Here is a 23996-nt window from a genome sequence, read left to right on the forward strand (position 1 = left end):
GTGTGTGTGTGTGTGTGTGTGTGTGTGTGTGTGTGTGTGTGTAAACCTCATATCTCAAGGCACCAATACGTTACAGAATTTCTGTTTGAAGTAAAATAATAATCGGTGTGTTTTTATAAGCTGTTTCACCTGAATGAGAGCCAGAACTGAGTCCATAAGTTAAAAACTTCAGTCATGCTTTGTCTAATCAGAACTTAAACATATGATAAATATTAATATTGTTTCAGCTTCTGTGTCAAACTTATGGAGACTGCAGGCTGTAAATTAAAACGGACTTTTACTGAATATCTGCAGCCACTTTTGGTCGTTTCACACAGTAAAACAAAGCGTGGGAACTTTAGCTAACATTAATTAGCCACATAGATGTTAAAAGTGATTTTTATTTTCATTTTCAGTGGGAAGAATTAGCTTTTCTGGGTTAGGACTTCTAGTTTTGTTGGGTAAAAGTGTCAAACTTCCTGTTGAGGGAGGTAAATGTTTTTTTGCTTTTAGTGATTAAAGTCAGGACTGTAATTATATCCTGCTGTACTCACAGTGAGGCTTTAACTTTACAACAACTGGCTTCAAGTTTTATAACTAAATCAGGTAAAAAAAAAAAAAAAAAATTAAAATTAAAAACACCCCTCCAGCACCACCACACACACCATCTGTGATGCACAGTGGGAGGGGGAAGTCTCATGTTGGACATTCTTGCATTCAGCTGTGCTGGTCTCCAGGAGGGGCAGGGTCCTCTTTACGGCTGCTAATTACTCCCTGTCCTCAGCACCGGGTCAAGCATGTGGCTGAAAGTTAAGCTTCAGTTCAGGAAGGGATGAAGAAGGAGAAGGAGGAGGATCAGGGGCTGCGAGAGGATGAAGAATGTTAATCCATCCCTCCTGAATGAAAATGTCCTAATTCACCGGTGCGGCACCCCTCCTGCTGTCAAATGGAACGGTACCGTCTGGAGTCACTGAGAGTTGCTGTGTGTGAATATTTAGAAGACTGGGATCCACCACAGTCCTGGCTCCGAGCCGAGGAGTGGGGAGTCAAACACTGGCACTGAAACTTGTACTCCCACTGAAGAAGTTAGAGGAAAAAAAAAAAACAGAAGATATTTATAAATGGAAATCAGGTTTTTCTTTTTTCCCCCCTGCAGATTACACCACAACTTTTAAATGAAGTCACACTTTGAAAGCACTTTTATAAATTGAGTTAAATTTGTTATCCTTCACTGTGTTACAGACTCAACTAACCAAAGTCTGACAAACAATCCCATAAAAGTCTGGAACAAAGTCAAACTCTCCAAATGATTCTTTACAGTCTAATTTGTACTTTTCAATTTAAAAGTTTCCATTTCACATGGTCTGGAAGGAGCCAGTCGTAGAGTAAATACTCATTTAAAGTTTATACTAAAGAAAAAAAAATGAATGAGAGGATGTCTCTGCAGGAAAACAATAATATAGCGTAGACTGAGCAGTTTTAACACAGGGTTTTCATGACTACACTATTCTTACATAAGTCCATTGTTGTAAGGATAGTATTGTTAAAAACTGAAGCAGATCAAATCTTTCTTTTGTAACAAACTAGTCACAAGGTTGTACTTATCAGAAAACAAAAGAAAGAATACAATCCAACTACTTAAAATGTAATAATGGAGACTGCAACATTGAAAGTATTCTTTTACCTGAGCATACTTTAGTTTCTTTAGTCTACGGGGCTAAGAGTTGGATGAAGGTGTACAATGTCTTACACAAGGACACCAGCATTCTGTAGGCCCTGGGAATTAAAACTCTTACTCTCTGATTGGAAGTTAACCACACTGCATCTGTTACTTATAAACATCATCTACACATTAACTGTACTTCAAACAGGCACATTAAACCATGCAGGTGTTGTTTTGAGTTGTGTTCCCTGTTAAAATCTGTTCCCTTCCCTAAGAATAATACTGTATTTATTCAAGTATAATACATAAAATTAAATCCATAAAATCATCCATAAAGTTGGGGGGTAGAACTATACTCGGATAAATATTTTTATTTATGTGTTTTAACTGAAATATCGGCTTCATTCACAAAATGCATGAGTCCTTAAATGAGACCACGTCGTAAAAAGCAGTTGAAGCAAGCTCACCTCTGACACTCCTCCATACTTCAGAGCGAGATAGTAACAGATCCAGGCAGGTGACATGATGTGAAAATAAGGGGGAAAAAGTAGTCCTGCACCTTAATGATAACAAACTAATGACATTAGCGTGTGACCGAGCCGCTCCTCGAACAACAACAAACACATGTTCGTCTGTAATGGCTGCCATCTACCGGTGTTCTGAAAAAGTTTGTATCCCTGAAAAAATGTTTCCCCACCAAAGGGGCGCTCGCGAGTAGGAAGTAATCTGCTTTCCCCCCACGAGATGGTCCAAATCTCATGTGAAGTCTCTGACTTTTGTGTTGGCGCCTCCTGGTGGACTATGTGTAAAATGCCAGAATTCACATGATGCTGCTACAGCTGATATATATTTGTTGTCAAAATACCTTTTAGTACATATGTTGTTAAARTAAAATGAACAGTCCAATGATCATTTTACTGATATGTATWAAGACTGCAAAGGCTGAAAAATCTTGAAGTCTGTATGAAATKGGAGGTAGTTTGAGGATTAAAATTTTAATGATTTTTAAGGTCAAAAAAAGAGGGGGGTCATATTTTGCATGCGATCGTATTATACACGAATGAATACGGTACATCTCCAGTCTCCAGGATGTATTTTCCTGCTTCATTGGACAATACTGCTGATTGAGAGGTCAGATCTTGATGAGGGAACACAACTCCCATCACAGAGTAGAACCCTTGGACCCATCAAGCTTTGAAAAGCTTTTAGAAGCTGGTTCGTTCTGAAACTGTCAGGACCCAGTTGGTTTCCTGCTGTCATAGTTTTAAACTGACCAGAACATGACAGGTCCTGTATATGTAGAGCATTCACAGTGGTTAGGAGAGTCATCCTGTAACAAGTAGGTTGCCGGTTTTAACCCCTGTTCCATCTGTCTCAGTCGTTGTGTCCTTGGGCAAGACACTTCACGTGCCTTGCCAACTGCTGGTGGTCAGAGTGTCTGGTGGTGCCAGTGCAGCCCTGCCTCTGTCAGTGTGCCCCAGGGTAGCTGTGGCTACATCGTAGCTTACCACCTTCAGTGTGTGAATGGGTGAAGTAAAATATAAGTTCAAACCATTTACCATAATTAAAATGATGAATTTCTAAAAATTGCATCAACTTAGACCTTGTTTCCGCAACAACATTTTTATGTACTTCTGCTGTGTTTTGATCATTTGTGTGCACAACAACAGTGCATTTTCTCTGAAACCAAAGCTTTTTTTATATTCAGGTCTCCGAGTGGAGGTTTTTTTTGGAAACGCATGACATTCGTGTGAAATAGTATGTGCACTACAACCGCTGCAGTCAAGAGTTTTTCTGCACGAGTTGATGAACAATGGTTTCATGCTCAAATTTGAAGTGTCTGCGCATAAACTTACACGGAAACTTCACCAGATTCAACAAGCGCAGCATTAGCGTGTAACTTTTGCACAATCAACATTGTAAAAACAAATGTTTTCAGTGATAATTTGCATGTAAACAGGGCCTAAAACTATTAACATCAACAAACAACAAGCCCTACCCAGGAGCTGACTGAAACACGACATCCTCCACAAACTGCTTCAGTTTATTAATGAAAGCAATGCATGCACAGCATCAAATGAAAGGAAAATAATATATAAACACAAACACTCCTGTCACATACTTAAGGTTGCTTTGGGTTTGCTGCCTGTCTGATTTGTGACATTCTCTCTGCCTGAATGTTCGTAGTTCAGTCACAGCAGCGCGACTGATCGAGGGTCCACACGGGTCATATAAACAGTTTGTGTGTGTTCAAGGTGGATATGCAGGGTTGTGGTCAGAGGGAAAAGGGTTCTTTACATCCACTTCCAAATATGTTGCTTTCTTCAGAGACTGAGAAGTTGGTAAACATCTCAGTTTAATAAGTTGGGACTGAGACCCAGGGCTGCGGTCAGAATGTGGTCTGGACAGCTTCCCGAGGCAGGGGAGACCACTGTGGACTGAAATCTGTAAAAGGAGTGTTTAAAACGTGTCAAACCTATCATGTTTGCTTTGGTTTAGTTCTGAAGTGCCTTATTGCCTTAAATAAAATGTCCCTTTTTTAATTTTTAATTTCAAATGAACCAATTTTTTGCCCCCTGTCACAAAGCCAAAATGGGACTTGTAATCATCCTCTGTCCGTCTGTTCATCCATCCTGTAGCTGAATACGTTGTCAGCTCCATAATTTCGGCTGACAGCTGTAAGTGGAAAAATAGGTGATGTGCCAGCTGCCAATTCGGTGTGTGGCAGCATTTACCGTATTTATTCAGGTATAATACGTAAAATTAAATCCATAAAATAATCCATAAAGTTGGGGGGTAGTACTATACTCGGATAAATATTTTTACTTGTGTGTTTTAACCGAAATATCGGCTTCATTCACAAAACGATTGAGTCCAGGAATGAAACCGCGTTGTAAAATCAGTTGAAACGAGCTTACCTCTGACACTCCTCCATGCATCAGAGCAAGATAACAGATCCAGGCAGGTGACATGATGTGAAAAAGGGGGAAAAAGTATTCCTGCACCTTAGTAATGATAACAAACTAATGACATTAGCGTGTGACCGAGCCGCTCCTGGAGCAACAACAAACACATGTTCATCTGTAATGGCTGCCGTCTACCGGTGTTCTGAAAAAGTTTGTATCCCTGAAAAACGTTTCCCTACCAGAGGGGGCGCTCAAGAGTAGGAAGTAATCTGCTTTTGCCCCAGAAGATGTCCCAAATCTCATGTAAAGTCTCTGACTTTTGTGTTGGCGCCTCCTGGTGGACAATGTGTAAAATGCCAGAATTCATATGATGCTGCTACAGCTCATATATATTTGTTGTCAAAATACCTTTTAGTACATATGTTGTTAAAATAAAATGAACAGTCCAATGATCMTTTTACTGATATGTATAAAGACTGCAAAGGCTGAAAAATCTTGAAGTCTGTATGAAATTGGAGGTAGTTTGAGGATTAAATTTTTAATGCTTTTTAAGCTAAAATAAAAAAGGGGGGGTCATATTATACATGAGATTGTATTATACATGAATACATACGGTAGGCTAAGAAAGGTTTGTGTTGAAAATTGGGTTGCAGTGTTAAAATCCAAGATAGCCACCACTATATGTACAGTATGTATATATAAATATATAAACTGGCCTCCTCAATCATTTGAGGAAATTATGCCTTCCCCTTTTTATATTGCTAAAAGATATAGGTTCTTCAAATGATTGATGTGGACAGTGAGGTGGGCATGGATTAATATATGGTGGGGCAAGGCCACCATTTGCCACCCCTTTGCTCCATCATTGCACCTAGTGGTGGATAAAATTGCTTTGTTTGCTTCCCAGGATCTGTCATTCTGCGCCGCCTGGGACAAGAATAAAAAAAGTACCTCTGTCCTTCATCACAGTTTAACTCCAACCAACTTGTATTCCTTGTACCAAAAACATAAAGGTTTCCTTACATTCTCTGTTTAGTTCCAGCTCAAAAACTACAAATGTTCACTATTCAAATATCCCCCAGCGACAGGGAACAATGGCGTTCTGCTTGTTGAAACTTAAGTTTTGTTGAAAAAGAAATTTCTCTGGTGAGGTTGTTGTTGGTGCTACAGTTTGGTGGGGGGTTTTATTTCCTGGTTTTTGCCACCTGCCTCACTTCCAGGTGAGGTCATGATCAGAGCCATGCAAATATAAGCCCTCTGAAGATTTAGCAGACGTGCAGTGATCACAAAGCTGCTCCTGTTTGCTGGGACCGAACCATCAGTGTGGGTTAGCGATGATGACAACACACCCGTTCTCTTGTTGTGTTCTTGCTGCAGTGACATGCTGTTCACATGATTTGCGAGTGCGGGTTTTTTGCTGCCCAAATATGTTTCGTTGAATCATTTATCAGTATGTGTGTGTTGTGATCTATAAAACAAAACGATTGCTGTGGTGTGTCGCAAACATCTGCTTACTGGAGGCCCCCAGCTGTTTTACGTTGGTTTTAGAAACATTAGTGGGACATTTCCACATCAAATAATAAAATGATGGTTCATGTGGAGCCTGATTTCTATGGATGCTCTTGAAAGGTTTTTTAATTAGAGATGAAGTGAGTGGATTCAGCCTGTCACCATATAAGAACAGTGGGGGGTCACTCTGTTGGCATGAAGAGACGACATGAAGATGTCTAATGAAAACTTGGCTGGTTAAACCACAAACACTGGAACTCTGGTCTTTTTTCTGACCACAGAGAAGCTCCAGTATTTGGCCAGTGTGTGTTAAGTGTGAGACACGTCTTTCCATGCCTTGTATGGAAGGCCTCTGTGCAGCTCCAAGTGATTGATTGATCGGTTTCCAGAGGAATAATCTGCTCCTGGATGTTGAGGCAATAACTGCAAAGTCAAAACAGACCGTTGTGGTTTTTATGGAGAATATTTTAGGCTGTCAGAGAAATATTTGCCTTTACAACGTGCTCGTTCTTATTAAAAAGAGTTTTAATAAAAATGCATTCTGCGTTTCATTTAAATGTGATTTTGTGCTTAAAGTCATATGTTTTCTGTAAACTTTGTTTTTCATTTTAGAGGTTTTTGACATTTAATAGTGACTGCTGAATGAATAAAAGTTTTAGAAATGATGAAATTTGTTATAGACAAGCTTATGATTTTGTGAGACATCAAGTTAAGAGTATTTGTTGTGAATGACTCTCAGCCTCCACATCAGACTTTAGCACAAATCTACAATACTCACTGAGTTATAGTGGAGGCCCACAGACGCCATGTTTCTGTTGCCCAAGATTGTTTAATTGGGGTGGCCACCCTGAATTGGAAGTTTATTAGTTGTTCTAGATGCACAATCAATGATTGTGTTCTAAAAGTCTCTTTAAAATCTGTTCAGCAGTTAATTAAAAATTTTCAGGCAGACATGGCTGACAGTAGTGCACGCTAAAGTTTTACACTAAGATTTTACACAATAAGTAGCACTTAGAATAGTTGTAAATGAAAAAACATCAGCTTTCTGCAAAAAATATGACTGAATTAAAGGCATTTTTGTGTTTTCCATGTCAGTTAGCTGCGTTGACCATTTTGAATTTGTTAATCAGTCCAATATGTGCTGCCGACTATTATTTTCTGAAAGTTTTGTTAACCTGTTTAGCGGTTCATGAGATGTCTTAAAGAAAAAGCGTTAGTGCCAAAGTTTTAAATAATGATCTTACAAGATCATCATTTAGAATATTTTAGCTTCTAAGGCACTAAATTATAAAACTAACTTATCTTGAGCCATTTTTGTGGTTTTTTTAAGTTGATTGGCTGTGGTGATCATCTTGAATTGTGGTGTCTTTGAAAAGTTATTCAGTTGTAGATGTATTGCCATTATACTTTCTGCAAATTCAATTAAAATGGTTGCAGTGGTTCATGAAATATTTTGGTTACAAAACCATTTCCTGTTGGCAGCGGGCACCAGTTAGGAGCCTTTAAACTCTAAGTGGTTTTTTAGCAGTTGTGAGAAAGTTGTGCTAAATAGTTCTTTCACTTTATACAAAACATGTCGGGACAAGTGTTGTTGTAAAGAAAAAGTGAGCTGTGTCCAGAACACAACAGCCTACTGCTTCTGTCAATAAGAAATGCTCTTGGTACTGACTCGAATATCACAGTACAGTATGTGTTTATATACATACAGTATTTGTTCTTACAGTTTGACTAAGTGAAGCATTTCTGAGAACTCAAAACTTGAATTCACTAACAAAAATAGGTGGAAATGGGCTGAAACTGGTCATGTGACTGCATTTCAGCATTCTCTGGTTGCTGACCTTCACTCACTAGCAGCGTTTCCATTGACCATGAAAATGTGCAAATTAGAATTTCGAAAATAAATTTGCTTAAATAGAAATACAGCAATTTCAAAAAAATTATGTTTTTCAACGAAATGTTTCGGCCTTATCGAAATTGGTGTTTTTCGCAAAACTGCAATGGAAACACTTTTTTTGCATCACGGGAGTCACGTGATCAACAACCAGCTGTTTCTACTAGCGAAAAAGATGACGACAAAAAAGATAACAGGAAGTAGAAGTAGTAGTAATAATATCACAGAAATAGTAAAATAAAGTATTAAACTCACCAACTACAATTTCCCAAAAACTCAGAATACGTAGCCGCTACCAAGTAGGGGCTTGTTGCTGGAAAGCCTCTATAAAAGACGCTGACGTCTCCTCTGATGATGAGCGCTAATGTCGCGGTAGCAATATGCTATGTGTTTACATCTATTGCCGCCATGTTTGTAATGACTTATCGCGAGAACAAACGTATTCACGCGTGACTTTAATAGCATTTCTTAATTAATGGAAACACCGCATTTGCGAAACTGTGTTTTTCGACATTAACAGAATATTGACAAAGTTTTGCGCACATTTGCAATGGAAACGCAGCTACTGTGATGCTCCAGCAACTACCTGATAACACCACCTATTCACTCATGATGTCACCACCTGGGCTTGCAATACATTGTGTGTTAAAGCATCTACAGATCCATTACTGGTCTGCATGTGGACCAGATTAGATCCAGATCAAACTCATTCATCTGGGTGTTTTCAGTTTTTGCAAGAACGTAACGAAACAGCAACAGTATGAATGATTGTTGTGACCTAACTTAATGAATTATAATTTAATCAATACGTGACAGAGACTGTAGAAGCTGCATTGAACACTTTTCTCAGGGAGTCAGCTTCATTATTGAAGATCCACCGTCGTGATAAATGACTGACAGCTTCTGGGTGGTAAGTTTGTCTCTGACGACAGAGTAAGATGACATTCTGTTCAGACTCTTCACCTCAGAAGCTCTGTCATCTCTGCTGACAGGAGGGACAAATCAGGACTAGATAAACTGATGGGTGCAGGATTAAATGGATGTTTTTCTTTGCCAACACAGCTCCTAAAAATGCTTTTAATCACCCCCTATTTCTGATCTGATTTAAGACATAACCTCATGCCTCATGAATTAGATCCATAACCAACATTTTCGGCCTAAATTGGCCTGTTTTGTCCCATATGTGAGTTTACATGAGTAAAATTGGAATTCCAGCTGTTTTATAACAAATTATGTTTAATGTTTTGGTTGTTTTTTTATTTTTTTGCTAATAAATGCCCTCAGTATTTTTTAATTGAATGTTGATCTTTTTTAATAATGTCAGAAACGTGCACTCAGACATCAGAGGATGGCGGAGGAAGTTATTCATCTGATACTGCACAGCTGTGGGGAAACACGTGCAGCAAAGCATGTTTGGATGAAACCTCTGTTTAAGAATGCCAGTTTAAAAAAGTAATAATAAAAAAATTGATCTCCACTGCACGTGAGTCAGACGCAATGATTTCCAGCTGCTGCAGGGCTGTGCATTCGCCACCAAAAATCTGTTTCAGTGTTCGTCTTTTCACTTTTGGCCTCTCTGTTTCCTGAGAGATGATTGGGAAAAGTTGACGTTTTTAAATCAATTCAGTTTTTGGTTCTCATGGATAGGGGTGTAGGAAAATATCAACGCACTGATATATATCGATATTTCATTTTCCAATACTATATTGATTTTCTAAAGCCCTGTATCGATTTTTAATTATGGTTTAAAATTTTAATTTTCCTGCCAACGGTACATTTTTATGTTTTAGTTTAGCCTTTGACCGCTAGTTGGCAGCAGTGAGCCAGCCATTTGGCTCCTCTACTTCTAAGGAGCCAGAGAGTAACAGTAGCATTAGCATCATGAGTAAACATTAGCATCATGCACCGATAGCTGAATCTGAGGAGAAAAAATGGACACCCTCTGCCTTATAAGATGAGGTAAGGTTACAAACAGTCCCTTATTAGTCAGAATGACTGTATTTTAAGCCAAGTTGAAATGTCTCATTCGGGGCGCTCTTTTTCCGACCGAAGTCAGCTGTCACGTTACGGAAGTCAGGCAGGCATGCGTCTAGCGCCTCGAGCTTAGGGGGTGTTGTGCGAAATTCAGTTCCCCTGTGAAAATCTGCCCCACCCTGTGTCTGGAGGGCACACTGCAGCCAGAGAGGTGGATCCGACCATTTTCACAGCACTTCTGATCAATTTCTCAGTAAAAGGACTCACATAATCGTGTCAAGGTAACTTTCAGTTTAGCTGCTGTTAAAAAAAATTAAAAAAAAAACTCTAAAATGAATAAATAAAAAAACCGGCCTTTTTATCACAAAGAGAATCAGTCCTTATCAGTCCTTTTACAACTTTTCACATGTTCTCTTTAGCCTCGCTATTTATCACTCAGCCACCAAACACTGTCTTCTAACACATTGTGTGTATTTATAATTTTATTATTGCTGATACAAGAACCAAATATTTCAGTTGTTTAAAAATAATCTGTTCCCCCTCTGTAACATGGGAACAAAATAATTTACCTCCAAGTCTTTAACTGTGTTAATTCCTCTCATCAAAAACAACAAATCCTGAAGATTTGGGGAAATTTGCTCTTTATTTTCCAAAGTTACCTGGAGGTAACTAGATATTATTCAGGCTTTTAAGCTACAGTTTGCACTGTTTCAATTAAAGGACACTAATTTTCTCACTGCAACTTTGATTAATTTTGTCCAGCTGTAGACTCTAAGTCTCTGTCCAATCAGAGCAGGTATTGTGTAGTTGGTGCTTTTAATCAGTTTTTAGTTCAATTAATTCAATCCAAGTCTATGGAACAGTCACAAAATGTCACCAAAATCACTCTGTCCCTCTAATATCGTTCAGAAAATTGAATTGTATTGTTTGCTGAATATCGTGATATATATAGTATCGTGAGCAGAATATCGAATATCATATCGTGAGATTAGTGTTTCGCTACAGCCCTACTCTTGGATGCCCTCTGGGATTGCGTGTTGATTGATATTTATTATATGTATACCGTATTCTTGGTTTAATTTGATTTTCATATCATAAACATCCATCTGCATTGTTCTTTGTGATGTTTCCTAATCTCACCTGACAGCTTCAGGTCTCCTCAGATCAAACCCTGTTGTCCTCCTTCCTGTTCAGGTCTTTCTTTGGGCAGGACTTGCACACTCCATCAGGCAGCTGTGCATCTATCCACACGGACAGCTGTTAGTTCTGGGTGGTTTTGGCTGGTTGCGGTGCGGTCCAGAGTCAACCTCGCATGTCGCATTGTTCTGACCCAGTGTACCTCTGCGGTAGGCTGCTTACAGCCAGGACGGTCGGCCCGAGCGCGTGCTAATTGCACGGTTGTGGTTGAAGTGAGGCAGTGGTGAACGGTGTTGTGGAATGGTTGGAAGGAAGGGTTTGTGTGCTGCTGGAACCCGTGATCACGAGGACCTATAAATGGGCACATCTCTCTTTAAAGAGAGGACATAAATTTTTCGCTGAACCACGGCTGTGAAGGAGCCTGCTGAGTAATCGCTGGTTCTGAGTCAGCAGAAGACGGATGATGGGCAGAGAGGTGATAAAAATGGACAAAAAGAAGGCTTTTTTTAACAGCAGACATTTTGTGGGGGGGTTATGCACAACCTTCATCTCCTAACCGAACAACGTGGACTATAAATGTTGTAATGTCACTGCTAAGTTTAACTCCACTTTTTTTATATGACCCTAACGTTTTCTCTCTCTCTTTGTTTTTGTAGCGGAACCAGCTGACCTCTTGAAGATTTTAGATTTTCACAATTTACCCGAGGGCGTAACAAAAACAACGGGTTTCTGCTCACATCGAAGGTCATCACAAGGACCTGATGTGGCTTACAGAGTATCCAAAGATGCCCAGCTCAGTGCCCCCACCAAACAGCTTTACCCAGGTGAGTGTCTGACTCCGCCCACCACACCTTTCTGCACCTGATCGCACATTTTCCTGCTGTTTAAAATGAGCTTGCAACAATTAGTATTTAAAAAAAGAAACCACAACTGACAGCGTGACCTTTTCATGGCTTTTTCTTCCTCATATTTGGTTGAATATTTTGACCTTTCACCTCTTAGGTAGCAGTTTAACTTTGTAATTAGTTCAGAGCAGGGTTATTCAACTGGTGGCCCACGGGCCACATCCGGCCCGCGAGTGACCAAAGTTCAGCCCGCCAACTGGTTCATTCATCTTTTAAGCCCAAACCCCGTTTTCTACTTTAGTTATAAGTTCTTTTAGTTAAACATACACATCTTTGGTATCTACAGAAATGACAGAATCTTGGCTACAAGCTGGTAAAAAAACATTTCTATGAACATCCAAGACAGTTAAAACAGCAGTTGAAGATAAAACTATGAAAGTGAAAATAAAATTGGTTTAAAAATTTGGCAAGTCAGAGATGTCAACATAATAATTTGTGTTAAATAGGTGGCATAATGTGCTATTTTTGTTTTTGATATTGTTTAATTATCATTACTTTTATTACATAGGGTTCTGTATGTTGTATTCATGATTAAATGAAGCAAAATTTTTCAAAGGGGGTAACAGATCTTTGTAATACTTTGTTTATTTACATAATAACTTTAATTACTGGATGTTCGGCCCCTGAGCTGTTGGCCTGCAGTAACTGTGGCCTCCTGGAATAATTTAGTTGAATAGCCCTGGTATAGAGTATAGATTCACGAAATCTGGACTTTAGTCAAGATGAGAACTTACTGTGTGATTGGTCAGATAATTGTTCAGAGGTTCATGGAAGTGTTTGTTTATGCTGACACTGCATTTTGCTTCAGCCACTCGCTTCCCAAAAAAAAGGGGGCAAAAAAATCAATCGAACAAAAACTCACTTCCAGAACCCGACTGTTGTACCTGGCAGCAAAAAAATGGTCAACTGGGCACAAACTCATGGATGTAGGAAAAAAACACGTCTGCAGAAAAAGTGTGAAGCTTTGACAGATACGTGGACAGATAACAACAGGTACCAGAGTTTGTTTGTTTTTTCTTTCTCCCTAAGTGTAGATGTGCAGTGACATAGTTTCCCTGTGGCTCGGCTCGGTATGTCTCAGGAGCTATGAAACGTGTGCATGAAAACAAACATCCAACAACCATGTGACCGCACTTTCTCTGTTCGGCTTCAAATGGAGAATAATGGGCTTTTAAAGGGGCAATATCATGTAAAATCTACTTTTTTGAGTTTATATCATGTTATAATGTTATACTCTCATAAAAACAGGCCCAAAGCCTTGCTCTGACTCATTCATGCATGTTTGAGAAATCCTGCAGCGTTTTTATGAAGCCATGCTGAGGAGCAAAACGACAGGTGGGGACCAGAAAAGCCTTTTGGTACCAGGAACGCCCCTGGGACGTGTCTTTTAGCTCAACGTCCTCATGGCGGAGCGCACCCCCTCCCCCCTCTCGACATACCCCGCCCATGACTCCTGCAGGCTCTCGGGTGAAACTGAAAGTGAAACTTAAACTGTCTGGTGAGCTCCTAACACTACTTCTCACTCAGTGAAGCTCTTTTCAGTTTAAAAACACCTATGAGGAAATGTATTTTCAGATGCCAGGTAAACTGCATCATAGCCTCCCCCCACCCCCCCCACCCCCGCACCGAAATGGGTAAGACAGAAGCGCAGAAGCGGATGGTGGTTCTTAAAGAGACAGAGGCCAATTTCAAGACATTTAGAAGAGGAAGAGATGAGAAGATAAGTGTATTTTCTATTTAAACATAAAAAGGCATTTTAATAACAACTAAAGGTGACATAGATACTTTATTATGGTATAGTATGTAATAAATGCCTGAGAAACACATAATATTGCCCCTTTAAGAGGTATAAAAAGATCTTGTACCACGAGATCTGGCAAAATGAAAAGTGTCTTGCGAACCCCCCAAAACACCATATCATGATCGTGTCTGATAAAATGATGGCTGAAGATGACCTCACCACCTTAAATAGCCTGTGTGTCAGCAGTTTAAACAAACAGGTCAGGGCACTAGGACCACGCACCACATCTGCTCCCCCTGCTCGCCTGCAGCCTCTGCACAGAAGACGTTTTAGTACACCTACTGTACGTCATCAAAACTGAGATTTCAAAAGATGATTTATGCCTTAATTTTGTCCTCTCTGCATATCTTGAGTGGGTGCATTATCAGCAATAAATGTAGTAACAAACTCATGTTGTGGTCTATTGTCAAATACATTTAGCTCAGTAGTTCTGTTTGACATATTTTTGGTTTAATTTGCTGATTTAAGGCATCTGTAACAGTCACCTGCATTGTTACCTGGAAGTTTAATTTATTTGCTCCACTTATTTATTAAAAACAAAGGCATTTGATTTAGTCAAAGCATGAAGCATTAAAGCATTTAAAAGCTTTAAACAGTGAACTTTACTGTCAAAATTTAGAAGAGCTTATGTGCAATATTTTTAGGTATTTTTAGGTTCTAAGTTGTAAAGAAATTTAGTAAAAAAAAGGAACAAAGATTTGCTAATTGCTAGTTGTTCTGGACCTTTGACCTTAGCTAGAACTCACCTTTACCTTTAACTTACCTTTAAATCAAAAGTTTGTGAAGCCCTGGTAGAGGGGATTTAAAACAGGAAGTGCTGTTTATTCCTTTACCTTCCTGGTGAAAGGGATCAAATGATTTCTGTTGGTTTCAGTTTGTTTTAAACAGTAAAAGATAAAGATAAAAATAATAATAACCCAAACACACTCCCAAGCAGCTTCAGGAGGGGGTTGGACAATGGAAAAGCAGTGAAAGCAGGGGCTGCACAGGGGTGGGGTTTTCCCCTTTAGTTGTGTTGACGTGGCTCAGAACTGCTGCTCTGTGCGCCACACCACTTCTTTCCTCTCACTCCTCCCTCTCCTGTCATCTTTTTTTCTTTTCTTTTGCCCTCAAGCTTTAGATTTTCCTCTCTGTATCATTTCTCCTCCACTGTGGCTGCCGCAGTTTTTCATTCCCTCAGCTTTGAGTCATAGAAGTCTTTTTTTTCCTGTTTCGAACAGATAAAAGTTGTGCTGATCTAGCGCAAAGGACTGACTGAGCTCTGACCCTGTCCCGGTCCGACAGATGCTGCAGTGAACCTTTGATCCGTCTTCTGATTCTTTCTTTGGGTTTAAAGATGAGCCATAAGGCTTCTGTGGGCTGCGAGTCTTTACACGCTCTCCAATCAAACAAATCCTCTTCACTTTGATGCTCTCTGACTCCGCAGCCCCATATGGCTCTTTGTTTAAACACATATTCTATAATTACACACACATGCTGCTGTGGATCATCCAAAATAACAATCCACATAAAACAAAACAACTGGAGGGCTTCATAACAGGCATCTCATGTTCTTTAGGTGCAAACTGACTAACTAGCTGTCTGTGGCTTGAAGGATTTAAAATATAGTTACAGTTGTTTGTTCCGTGGCCCTTTCCTTGCCTGGTTGTTACAGCTAATAGATTCCAGACGGCAGTCTGAGATCATTTTATCCAGGATTTTAAGTTTTCCACTCCAAGTCCTGTTCAGCGAAATGATCAGCGTCCTCCCTGTCTGACGGTTCGAACATTCAGCTGCACAGTCAAACCTGAGGCATTCAAACATTTAGCTTTTCTTTTCATTCTGTTGCTGGTAATAAAAACCACAGCAGCTAGGATTGAGAACACTCAGGCCCGTGACCCAATAACCACAGACAGTCTACGATGATCTGTTGGAAAAAAAGGAAAAGAAAAAGAAAAAAAAAACAGGAGCAGACATGCAATCATTAGGCAAACATGTGGAAGAGATGATTCATTTCAAACCACTGGGGTTCTGAACAAACAGACCTTCCCTTACCTTCGCTGAAAACTTTCTGCTTCTTTTGAACTTTTCTCCCTCTTCTTGTTGTGACTTTGCGTCTAGATAAATCTGTGACTAAAAGAACCGCAGCCGACCAACGTGCAACAGCTCCTGCATGTTTTCCAGACTGATTTAGTGGAAACTCTGCCTGTAAGGTTGTGATTTTAAGAAGATACTGATCATTCTGATAGCTGCTGCAGCACAGACTCCTAATGTAGAGATGAAAAGTAACAAAGTACAAATACTTTGTTACTGTACTTAAGCAGATGTTTTGGTTACCTCTACTTTACTTGACTTCTTATTTTTCAGACAGCTTTTTACTCCTTACATTTTTAAAAAAATGGCAAATATTTCATTTTGACTTGTTTTCATTCTGTTAAGATAAATTGCACCTCTTGGATAGAGTGAATTTAAAGGAGCGGTATTATATGCTTTCCAAGCCTATATTTCTATTTTATACTAAAATAAAGTAGCTGTCACATTTTCAGCTCACGAAAGAGCTATAATTTGTAAAAATCCCCAAAACAATTTACTTCTCATCTTGACAGTTTCTAAAAGCCTTGAAATAGGTCTCTGTCTCTTTAAGAAAATCCAACCACTTCGGTCACGCCCATTTCAGCACGTAGCCTGCCGGAGTCGCGGAGCAGGTGGGTGGGGGTGGGGGGTCGTGCGCGATGGTGGGCTCGCGCTTGCGCTACGATACAGTTTACTTGGGATCTGAAAATACATTTCCTCAAAGGTATTTTGAATCTGAAAAGAGCTTCACTGAGTGAGAAGTGGTGTTGAGAGCAGCAGGCAGCTTAAGTTTCACTTTCACTTTCACTCGTTTGCTTTGTTACTGCCAAGAGCCTACAGGAGTCATGGGCGGGGTGTGTGGGTTGGGGGGTGGGGAGGCGCACCCCGTTATGAGGAAGCTCGGCTTAAAGACACGTCTCAGGGGTGTTTCTGGTCCCCACCTGTCGTTTTGCTCCTCAGCATGGCTTCCTAAAAACACTGCAGGATTTCTCAAACATGCATGAATGAGTCAAAGCAAGGCTTTGGGCATGTTTTTTATGAGAGTATAACATTATAACATGAAATAAAACTCAAAAAAGTTGATTTTACATGATATTGCCCCTTTAAATACAGTATATACCATTCTCACACCCTATTGGTTTGTACGATCAGTCACACCTGTATGACAAAGATCACAACAGGACATATCAAACGTGTATGAAGATGACCATAGCAAACAGGTAGTGCATCCCAAATTTTTCAACATTACCATTTTAATATAACATTATAGTCAAAATGGCTTTTATAAAACTGCTCTTTGGGGAGGTCAACTCCTACTAAATGTCCTTTTGGAAATTCTAACTGCTCACTTTTACTCAATACTTTTACTTTTGTTATTTAAGTACAGTAAATGTGGTAATCTTTATGACTTTTACCAAAATATTTTTTTGGTAGAATGCTTGTACTTTTACTCAAATATCACTTTGATGATAACTCTTAAAGAGACAAACTGACTCTAATATTTCAAAAAATATGTTTTTGTTACAGAACTACAGCTTCAGTTTCAAAGGTATGAAAAGTATAATGTAACATAATTTAACATTTAAGTAAGATCAATAAAAATGTTTTGTTCAAACCCTGAAAGTACAGTAAAACACAATTTTATGTAGTATTACAATTTAGTGCTCAAAGTATGTGATGTGGATAGCTCTCAGATATTAATACATCAGGTTTAAGCTCAATATCTGTAAAATTAACTGAGTTAGAGCCATTTATGTGTTGGCTGAAGCCAGTTTCATTCATCGGCAGCTCAAAGTTGTAAGAATATAAGCAAATTTTCATTTGTAGTTTTACTAAATTTGAAGCATTTCAAACCAGGGATCATTGCAAACATGATCTGCAGAAATAATTTATGAAAATCACAGCTTATTGTCATATCCATGACATGTGCAGCACTGTAGGCTGTGCACATTATTCTGTTATTCACCTCGACACTGGCCTGGGTGTGCTTGGGTCCAGCTTGTCAGATGCCCCAACTTTTATAATTTATACTTTAGAGCTGTAGACTTGGATGGTTTTAAGGAAAGATTCCACGCAGGCAACAAAATAAAGCTGCAGTGCTCCAGATTTTATAGAAATTAAATTGAGTGGGTTTGAGAATAATTTGAAAGAAAAACATCTGTGGCAGCCATCTTGAACGCCAGCTGTTGATCAGTTGTTATAACTTTCTGGGAGTTTCATTCAATTTCATTCTCTGCTTCGGGAGATTTTCTGCTAACAGACAGACAGGAAGACACACAGACGCAGGCAGCTACATGATCACCCACCTTTTATGGTGATGAAAAATAACTTTGTTGGATTCTATTCCAAAAAAAATAAATAATCCGTAATCATCAGTGTTGCTGCTTCAGATGCCAGATTAAACTCCCACCTCTGCCAGCACTCTTTTTACAGCCCACAACTGAAATACAGGGCAGTGATGTTTTCACTTGTGCCTGTGCATTTGTGTAACTGTCTGTAAAAGCCCTGTCACACTAAAACATTTTAGACAACATCTGTAACAGATTCATTGTTTGGAATCAACCTAATTCAAGATGGCTGTCACTGCTTATCAGTTTTCCCAAAAACAGTTTTGTAGATATTGAGTTAAGATTTGATACGGTAGTGGTAGAGAGTAATTTCCAACGTGTACTTCAATAGTTAATAAATGACAAGAGATTTTTATTTAAAGAGTTGTCATCAAATAGTGAGGTTAGCCCTGTCTGTCTGTTAGCAAAATATCTTATGAACCGGTGGGCAGATTTTAATGATGCTCATTCACAGTAATCCCTGGATCAGTTCTCAACACAGGATGATCTTAGTTTACACTCTGGCATGAAAAGTGCTGGGTGGGTTTGCATTCCTTCAAAGAACGCTATGCCTTTAGTTTTCCTTCTGTGCACATGTTTTTATTTCACCCATCTGATGACCTTTGGCCCACACAGACATCCTGCTGTCATGGTCTGCACCGTAAAACAGATGTTGTCCTTAAGTGTCCCTAATTATCTTATTTTTTGCATCATAGCACTTAGGTTTTGCATATTTGTTTCATTCAGTGTGACCAAACCTTTCCACATGAGATTACTGAGGAGTGTTATCCTGCTATTCCTGAAGGCCCGTCACTCTGGTTCAACATCTGTCCGTCCATCTGTCCGTCACAGCAGCTTCTCTCAGATGAGCTGCATTCCTAAAGCACGACTCTGCCAAGGCACGTGCTCTGTGCACGATAGGATGGGATGCTCAGCAGTGAGGGAGGAATGACAGAAAAAAATGGCAGGACGAAAACCAGACATCCAGGTGGTGACGGAAAGAGAGACGATGAAAAGAATCAAGAGAAGAGTTTCAGGAAACACAGTTTTGTATCTTCTGGTTTCGTTTCTACAGTCGTCTTAAAGATGTGCTGCTTTATAAAACCCACAAGTTTGCAACTCGGAGATGGAGATGCGTGACACCGACTGAGTAACAGTCATTTTAGCGGTTAGCAGTGGTGGGCACCAGCCCGCTAAAGCGCAAATCCGCTAAATGCGGACCTGAACATTTTGTTTGCACTTTAGCGATCTTACTAATTTTTATGATTCATAAGCGGATTTGCACTTTCTAAAATTAAAATGCAGTACCGCTAATAACTAATTATCTACCAGTCATCATTATCTTGAGGTATGGCTGTCAATGAATCACAACACATGTGATCTATCCAACTGCACCCCTCCCAGATAAACACACTTATTGGAAACGTATACATCCTTGCTGACTGTTGCTTTGGGTCACGGTTCTCATTTCCCACAATGCTTTGTGTCTGCTTACGTAGCAGGAAGGCAATGTTTAGAACTCCCTGTCCCACCTAAAACAGTTAACGTTTGTAATCCATACTAAAATTTTGTATGTATTGATTTATTTTACTTTACAATCGGAGCTCCTTTTTTTAAAAAAAAAGTTTAAATGCTGGAGCTCAATACTTGGCGTATTGGTCAAAGCAATCGGCCAACGGGTTTAGACAGACATCTAGTGGTCAACTGGAGCAACTACATGGAAAACTTTAAAATCCAAACTCTTATTTTGTAGGGAAGATAGTTTCCTGTACGACCGTGCTTTCGTTTCCCGTCACACATCAAATCCGTCATGTACCCAGAATGCATCGCTTCAGTTTTCCAATAAGCATTCTTAAAATTACTTTATTGATGCTTCTTTAATGAAAAATCTACAACAAACAAAAGAAAAAGCCAAAGAAGCAGYCGAACTAGCAATCCTCAACAACTTTTTAATTTTTACACCAGGAGCCAAAGTTCAGTTTCAGGAAATCACATCCCCAGCAATCGGCGGTTGTGGGATTAAGCTGTAAAAAGGTTCATACACCACTAGTCGGCAGTGTTGTGTATATATTGTATGTGAATTGTTGCCAGCTAGTAAGTGTTAGATTAAACGTGCTTTAAAATTTGCTTCCGCTAGTTATTCTATGGCATAAGTGTTTTTGAAGTTGCGGATCTAAATATTTTTATAAGCGCTTTAGAATTTGCGGAGCTAGTTTTTGGATTAGCGCTGCCCACCACTGGCGGATGGCATTAGCTTCCTGTAATTTTTAATATGTTTAGCGGTTTGGTGCTAGCAAAACTAGATTTTTGTTTATTTTAGTTCAAGAGATGTAAAATTTCACATCTCTGGTTTCTATAATTTTTCTTATTTTTATAACATGCTTTTCTCCTTGGATAAAAGAAAAATCAGATTTTGGAGGGCACACCCCAGTAACAGTTTGTTCAACCTGAAGGAATATTTGAGGAACTGGAACTTTTCAGATGGAAGCCAGCATATCTTCTTTTCAGATCTTTTATGTGCTCACATACCGTTCTATATTCTCAGTGTCTGTATTTCCACATAAACGTGTCTCAGATTATTTGTCTTGAGAAAGATCTTTGCTCCTCTCAGTCAGATCAGTGAGGAGACTCAGCGTCTGTTCAATGCATCAGCGTTAGGAGATGAGGGGGTTTGAGGGATGATTTCACAAAGTCTCTCAGGATCACATGTTTTTGCCATTAGAGCTTCTCATCCTGTGCTGCTCTGGAAATGTTCCACTGAGTTTTTTTTTCCTTCTTTTTTTCTGACCAGACTCCAGTCTGGCAGCATTGCTCTTAGATGAATCATATCTTGTTACGTTTACAGGTTGCTGTTGTTTCCTCTTTGCTGCTAATTCAACAGATTCTTGTCTAAGTAACAATAAAACATTATTTCTACTTAGACACTAAATTCCCAGACAGTCTCCTGAAATAACAGCACAAGTATTTTATTACTGTTCTGATGATGCAAACTTTTTGCTGCTCCTAACTCTTTTCTCTTTTTGTGTCCACCACCACTACACACATCCATCTTGCCAGGTGATGCCTTCCCTGAGGATTTCTCTATCTTGGCCACGGTAAAACCCAAGAAGGGCAGCCAGTCCTTCCTGTTGTCTGTTTACAACGAACAGGGCATCCAGCAGCTGGGACTGGAAGTGGGACGCTCCCCTGTCTTCCTGTACGAAGACCACACAGGAAAACCCAGTCCAGAGGACTACCCCCTCTTCAGAGGAGTTCACCTTGCTGATGGAAAGTAGGTGTACCACATAGACTTAAATATATAGATCAGTAGACTGAACCCCGCCAATCCCGTCCACTGGTAGTTTCTGTGACATCATGGAGGAGCAGAAACAGACCAAACAGGACAACAGCTCACAGCCTCCATAGAAACTAATAGATAAACAGCAGCTGAACTGGATCTGTTTCACAGATTATCTGTCATGTTTTTTACAATAAATTAATAATTATGTTAATTTCATTCAACAATCATGTAAAACAGCAGATTTATACCAGAAAAATATATAATTTATAAGTAATAATGATCTAAACCAGACCTGAAGTCAGCCTGTAACTTAGACTTTAGCTAGTTGAAAAATGATGACTTCAGCTAGCAATAAAGTATATTTATTATTTCTTCTTACTGTCATAAAAAATAAGAATATTTATATTTACCAGTCAACAGTTAGAAAATGTTCTCTGGTTATAGGATGAAACTTTTCTCTGTTAGCTAACATCTTCTTAACAAGTCAGGTTCCTCTAACAGAAACCTAAAAATACTCACATTTATAATATTATTTTACACTGTGTATGTCTAAATATTAATCAGACATTTATAATATTATTTTACACTCTGTAGGTCTAAATATTAATCAGACGTTTATAATATTATTTTACACTCTGTAGGTCTAAATATTAATCAGACATTTATAATATTATTTTACACTCTGTAGGTCTAAATATTAATCAGACGTTTATAATATTATTTTACACTCTGTAGGTCTAAATATTAATCAGAGGACAAAGTAATATTTAATAGTTTGTTAAATTGTAGCATGATTCAACAGAGCTACACTCTGTATACTGTATATGCTCCACAAGCTAATATCTGTTAACCAGTTCAATAAATAACAGTGATTACATCGACTTTATAAGGTTATTTTAATTTTAAACTGTTACATTGTTCTGCTCAGATCACATTGAGCTAAATAAGATCAAATCTGCTGACTTGTTGTAAAATGAGACGTTTTCCTGTTTATCTTCTGTTAATAAATCCATAACACAAACAGCTTTTCTGACATTATTTAAAACATTAGATAGATTATATGAACTGTAAAATATTAATAATAATTGGGTTGATATTATTATTAATAGTTTTAATGATTTCTACATCATCATTTCTTTTTTTCTGCTCTGTTACCAACATGTACAGTAATGGGAAATCCAGACTCTTGACCGTTTAGCGTTAGCCGTTAGCTTCACCAGCCGATCACATGGTCACGTGGTTTCTGAGCACTCCGTTTGTTCTATAGAACCTCCTTGGTGTACCAGTCTGTCTTGATTCTGGTCTCTGCCCTCTAGTTACAGTCCACCTTTATGTAACTGTATCAGCTCCTGATTCTGGTTTAGGTACCAGACTCTCCAGTCCAGTGGTTGTCGAACCTTTCATGCATCGCTAATAGGAAAAACATTGTCAGCCATTCCTCCATAAGAGATAAAATTGTCCAACTGACCAGTAAGAACCGGATCCATTCCTCACAAAACCTTGGTTCCTCGTACAGTTTTTAGTCCTGAAAATTAAAGCAAAATAAAAATGGGAGTGATCACTCACCCCACCCCTGTGAGGAACCTGCATCCTCCACCAGGGGTCATTTGAGAACCACTGCTCTGAGCAGGAGTCCACCATCATCAGGCTCTGATTCAGGTTCAGGTTCCTCATCAGAAGGATTTGGTTTTATTTTTGGTGGACCATCATTCTCTCTAACATACTTATTTCTAACATCTGCACCTTTGATGTGCTATGTTATGAACAAATAACATTCTACCTGTAGATAGATGTTTAAGTGGCCTCAATTTGTAGAAACTGAGTTTAATTATGACGGAACAGATGAGCTAACAACTCATTGACACCAAAATAAATTATTTCTGCCTAACGAAAGCTACAATTAAAAAAAAAAACAAGTCCCAGTAGTTCATTTAAACAGTATTTTATTCATCTTTACATCAACAAAGACAGATATTCCAGCATAAACACTGATATCCCTGCATGAACACAGCACAAGTTCTACAGCTAACTGTTGCTGCTGTGATGTGTGCAGTAGCTGTGTTTCCAGTGACCATGAAAATGCGCAAATTAGAATTTCGAAAATAAATTTGCTGAATGGAAACACGTCAGTTTTGAAAGAATATTACGTTTTTCGACAAAATGTTCTTGCGCTAGGATGAGGTGGTTTTTCGACGTATCGAAATTGGTGTTTTTCGCAAAACTGCAATGGAAACACTTTTTTTGCATCACGGGAGTCACGTGATCAAGAATCGGCTGTTTCTACTGGCGAAAAAAACGATGACGAAGAAGATAACAGGAAGTAGAAATAGTAGTAATATTGCAGAAGTAGTATACAATAGTAAACTCACCGACTACAATTTCCCAAAAACACAGCATACGTAGCCGCTCCCAAGTAGGGGCTTGTCTCTGGAAAGCCTCGATAAAAGACGCCGACGTCTCCTCTGATGATGAGCGCTAGTGTCGYGGTAGCAACATGCTATGTGTTTACATCCATTGTCACCATGTTTGTAATGACTTTTCGTGAGAACAAATATATTCACGCCTGACTTTA

The 23996-nt window shown here is 39.0% G+C and overlaps 1 protein-coding gene across 2 annotated transcripts in view; it reads left to right on the top strand.

Annotated features, from left to right (window-relative positions):
* Nucleotides 1–23996, top strand: part of col5a1 (procollagen, type V, alpha 1) — a 129060-nt gene that overhangs the window by 15433 nt on the left and 89631 nt on the right. For both annotated transcript variants that reach the window (XM_014019369.1, XM_014019370.1), the window contains exons 2-3: nucleotides 11716–11883; nucleotides 21202–21415. In XM_014019369.1, coding sequence (XP_013874823.1) covers nucleotides 11716–11883; nucleotides 21202–21415 — 382 coding nt within the window. The remainder of the gene's footprint in view (nucleotides 1–11715; nucleotides 11884–21201; nucleotides 21416–23996) is intronic.

This window comes from Austrofundulus limnaeus, unplaced genomic scaffold (assembly GCF_001266775.1).
Source record: "Austrofundulus limnaeus strain Quisiro unplaced genomic scaffold, Austrofundulus_limnaeus-1.0 Scaffold218, whole genome shotgun sequence".
NCBI lineage: Eukaryota > Metazoa > Chordata > Actinopteri > Cyprinodontiformes > Rivulidae > Austrofundulus > Austrofundulus limnaeus.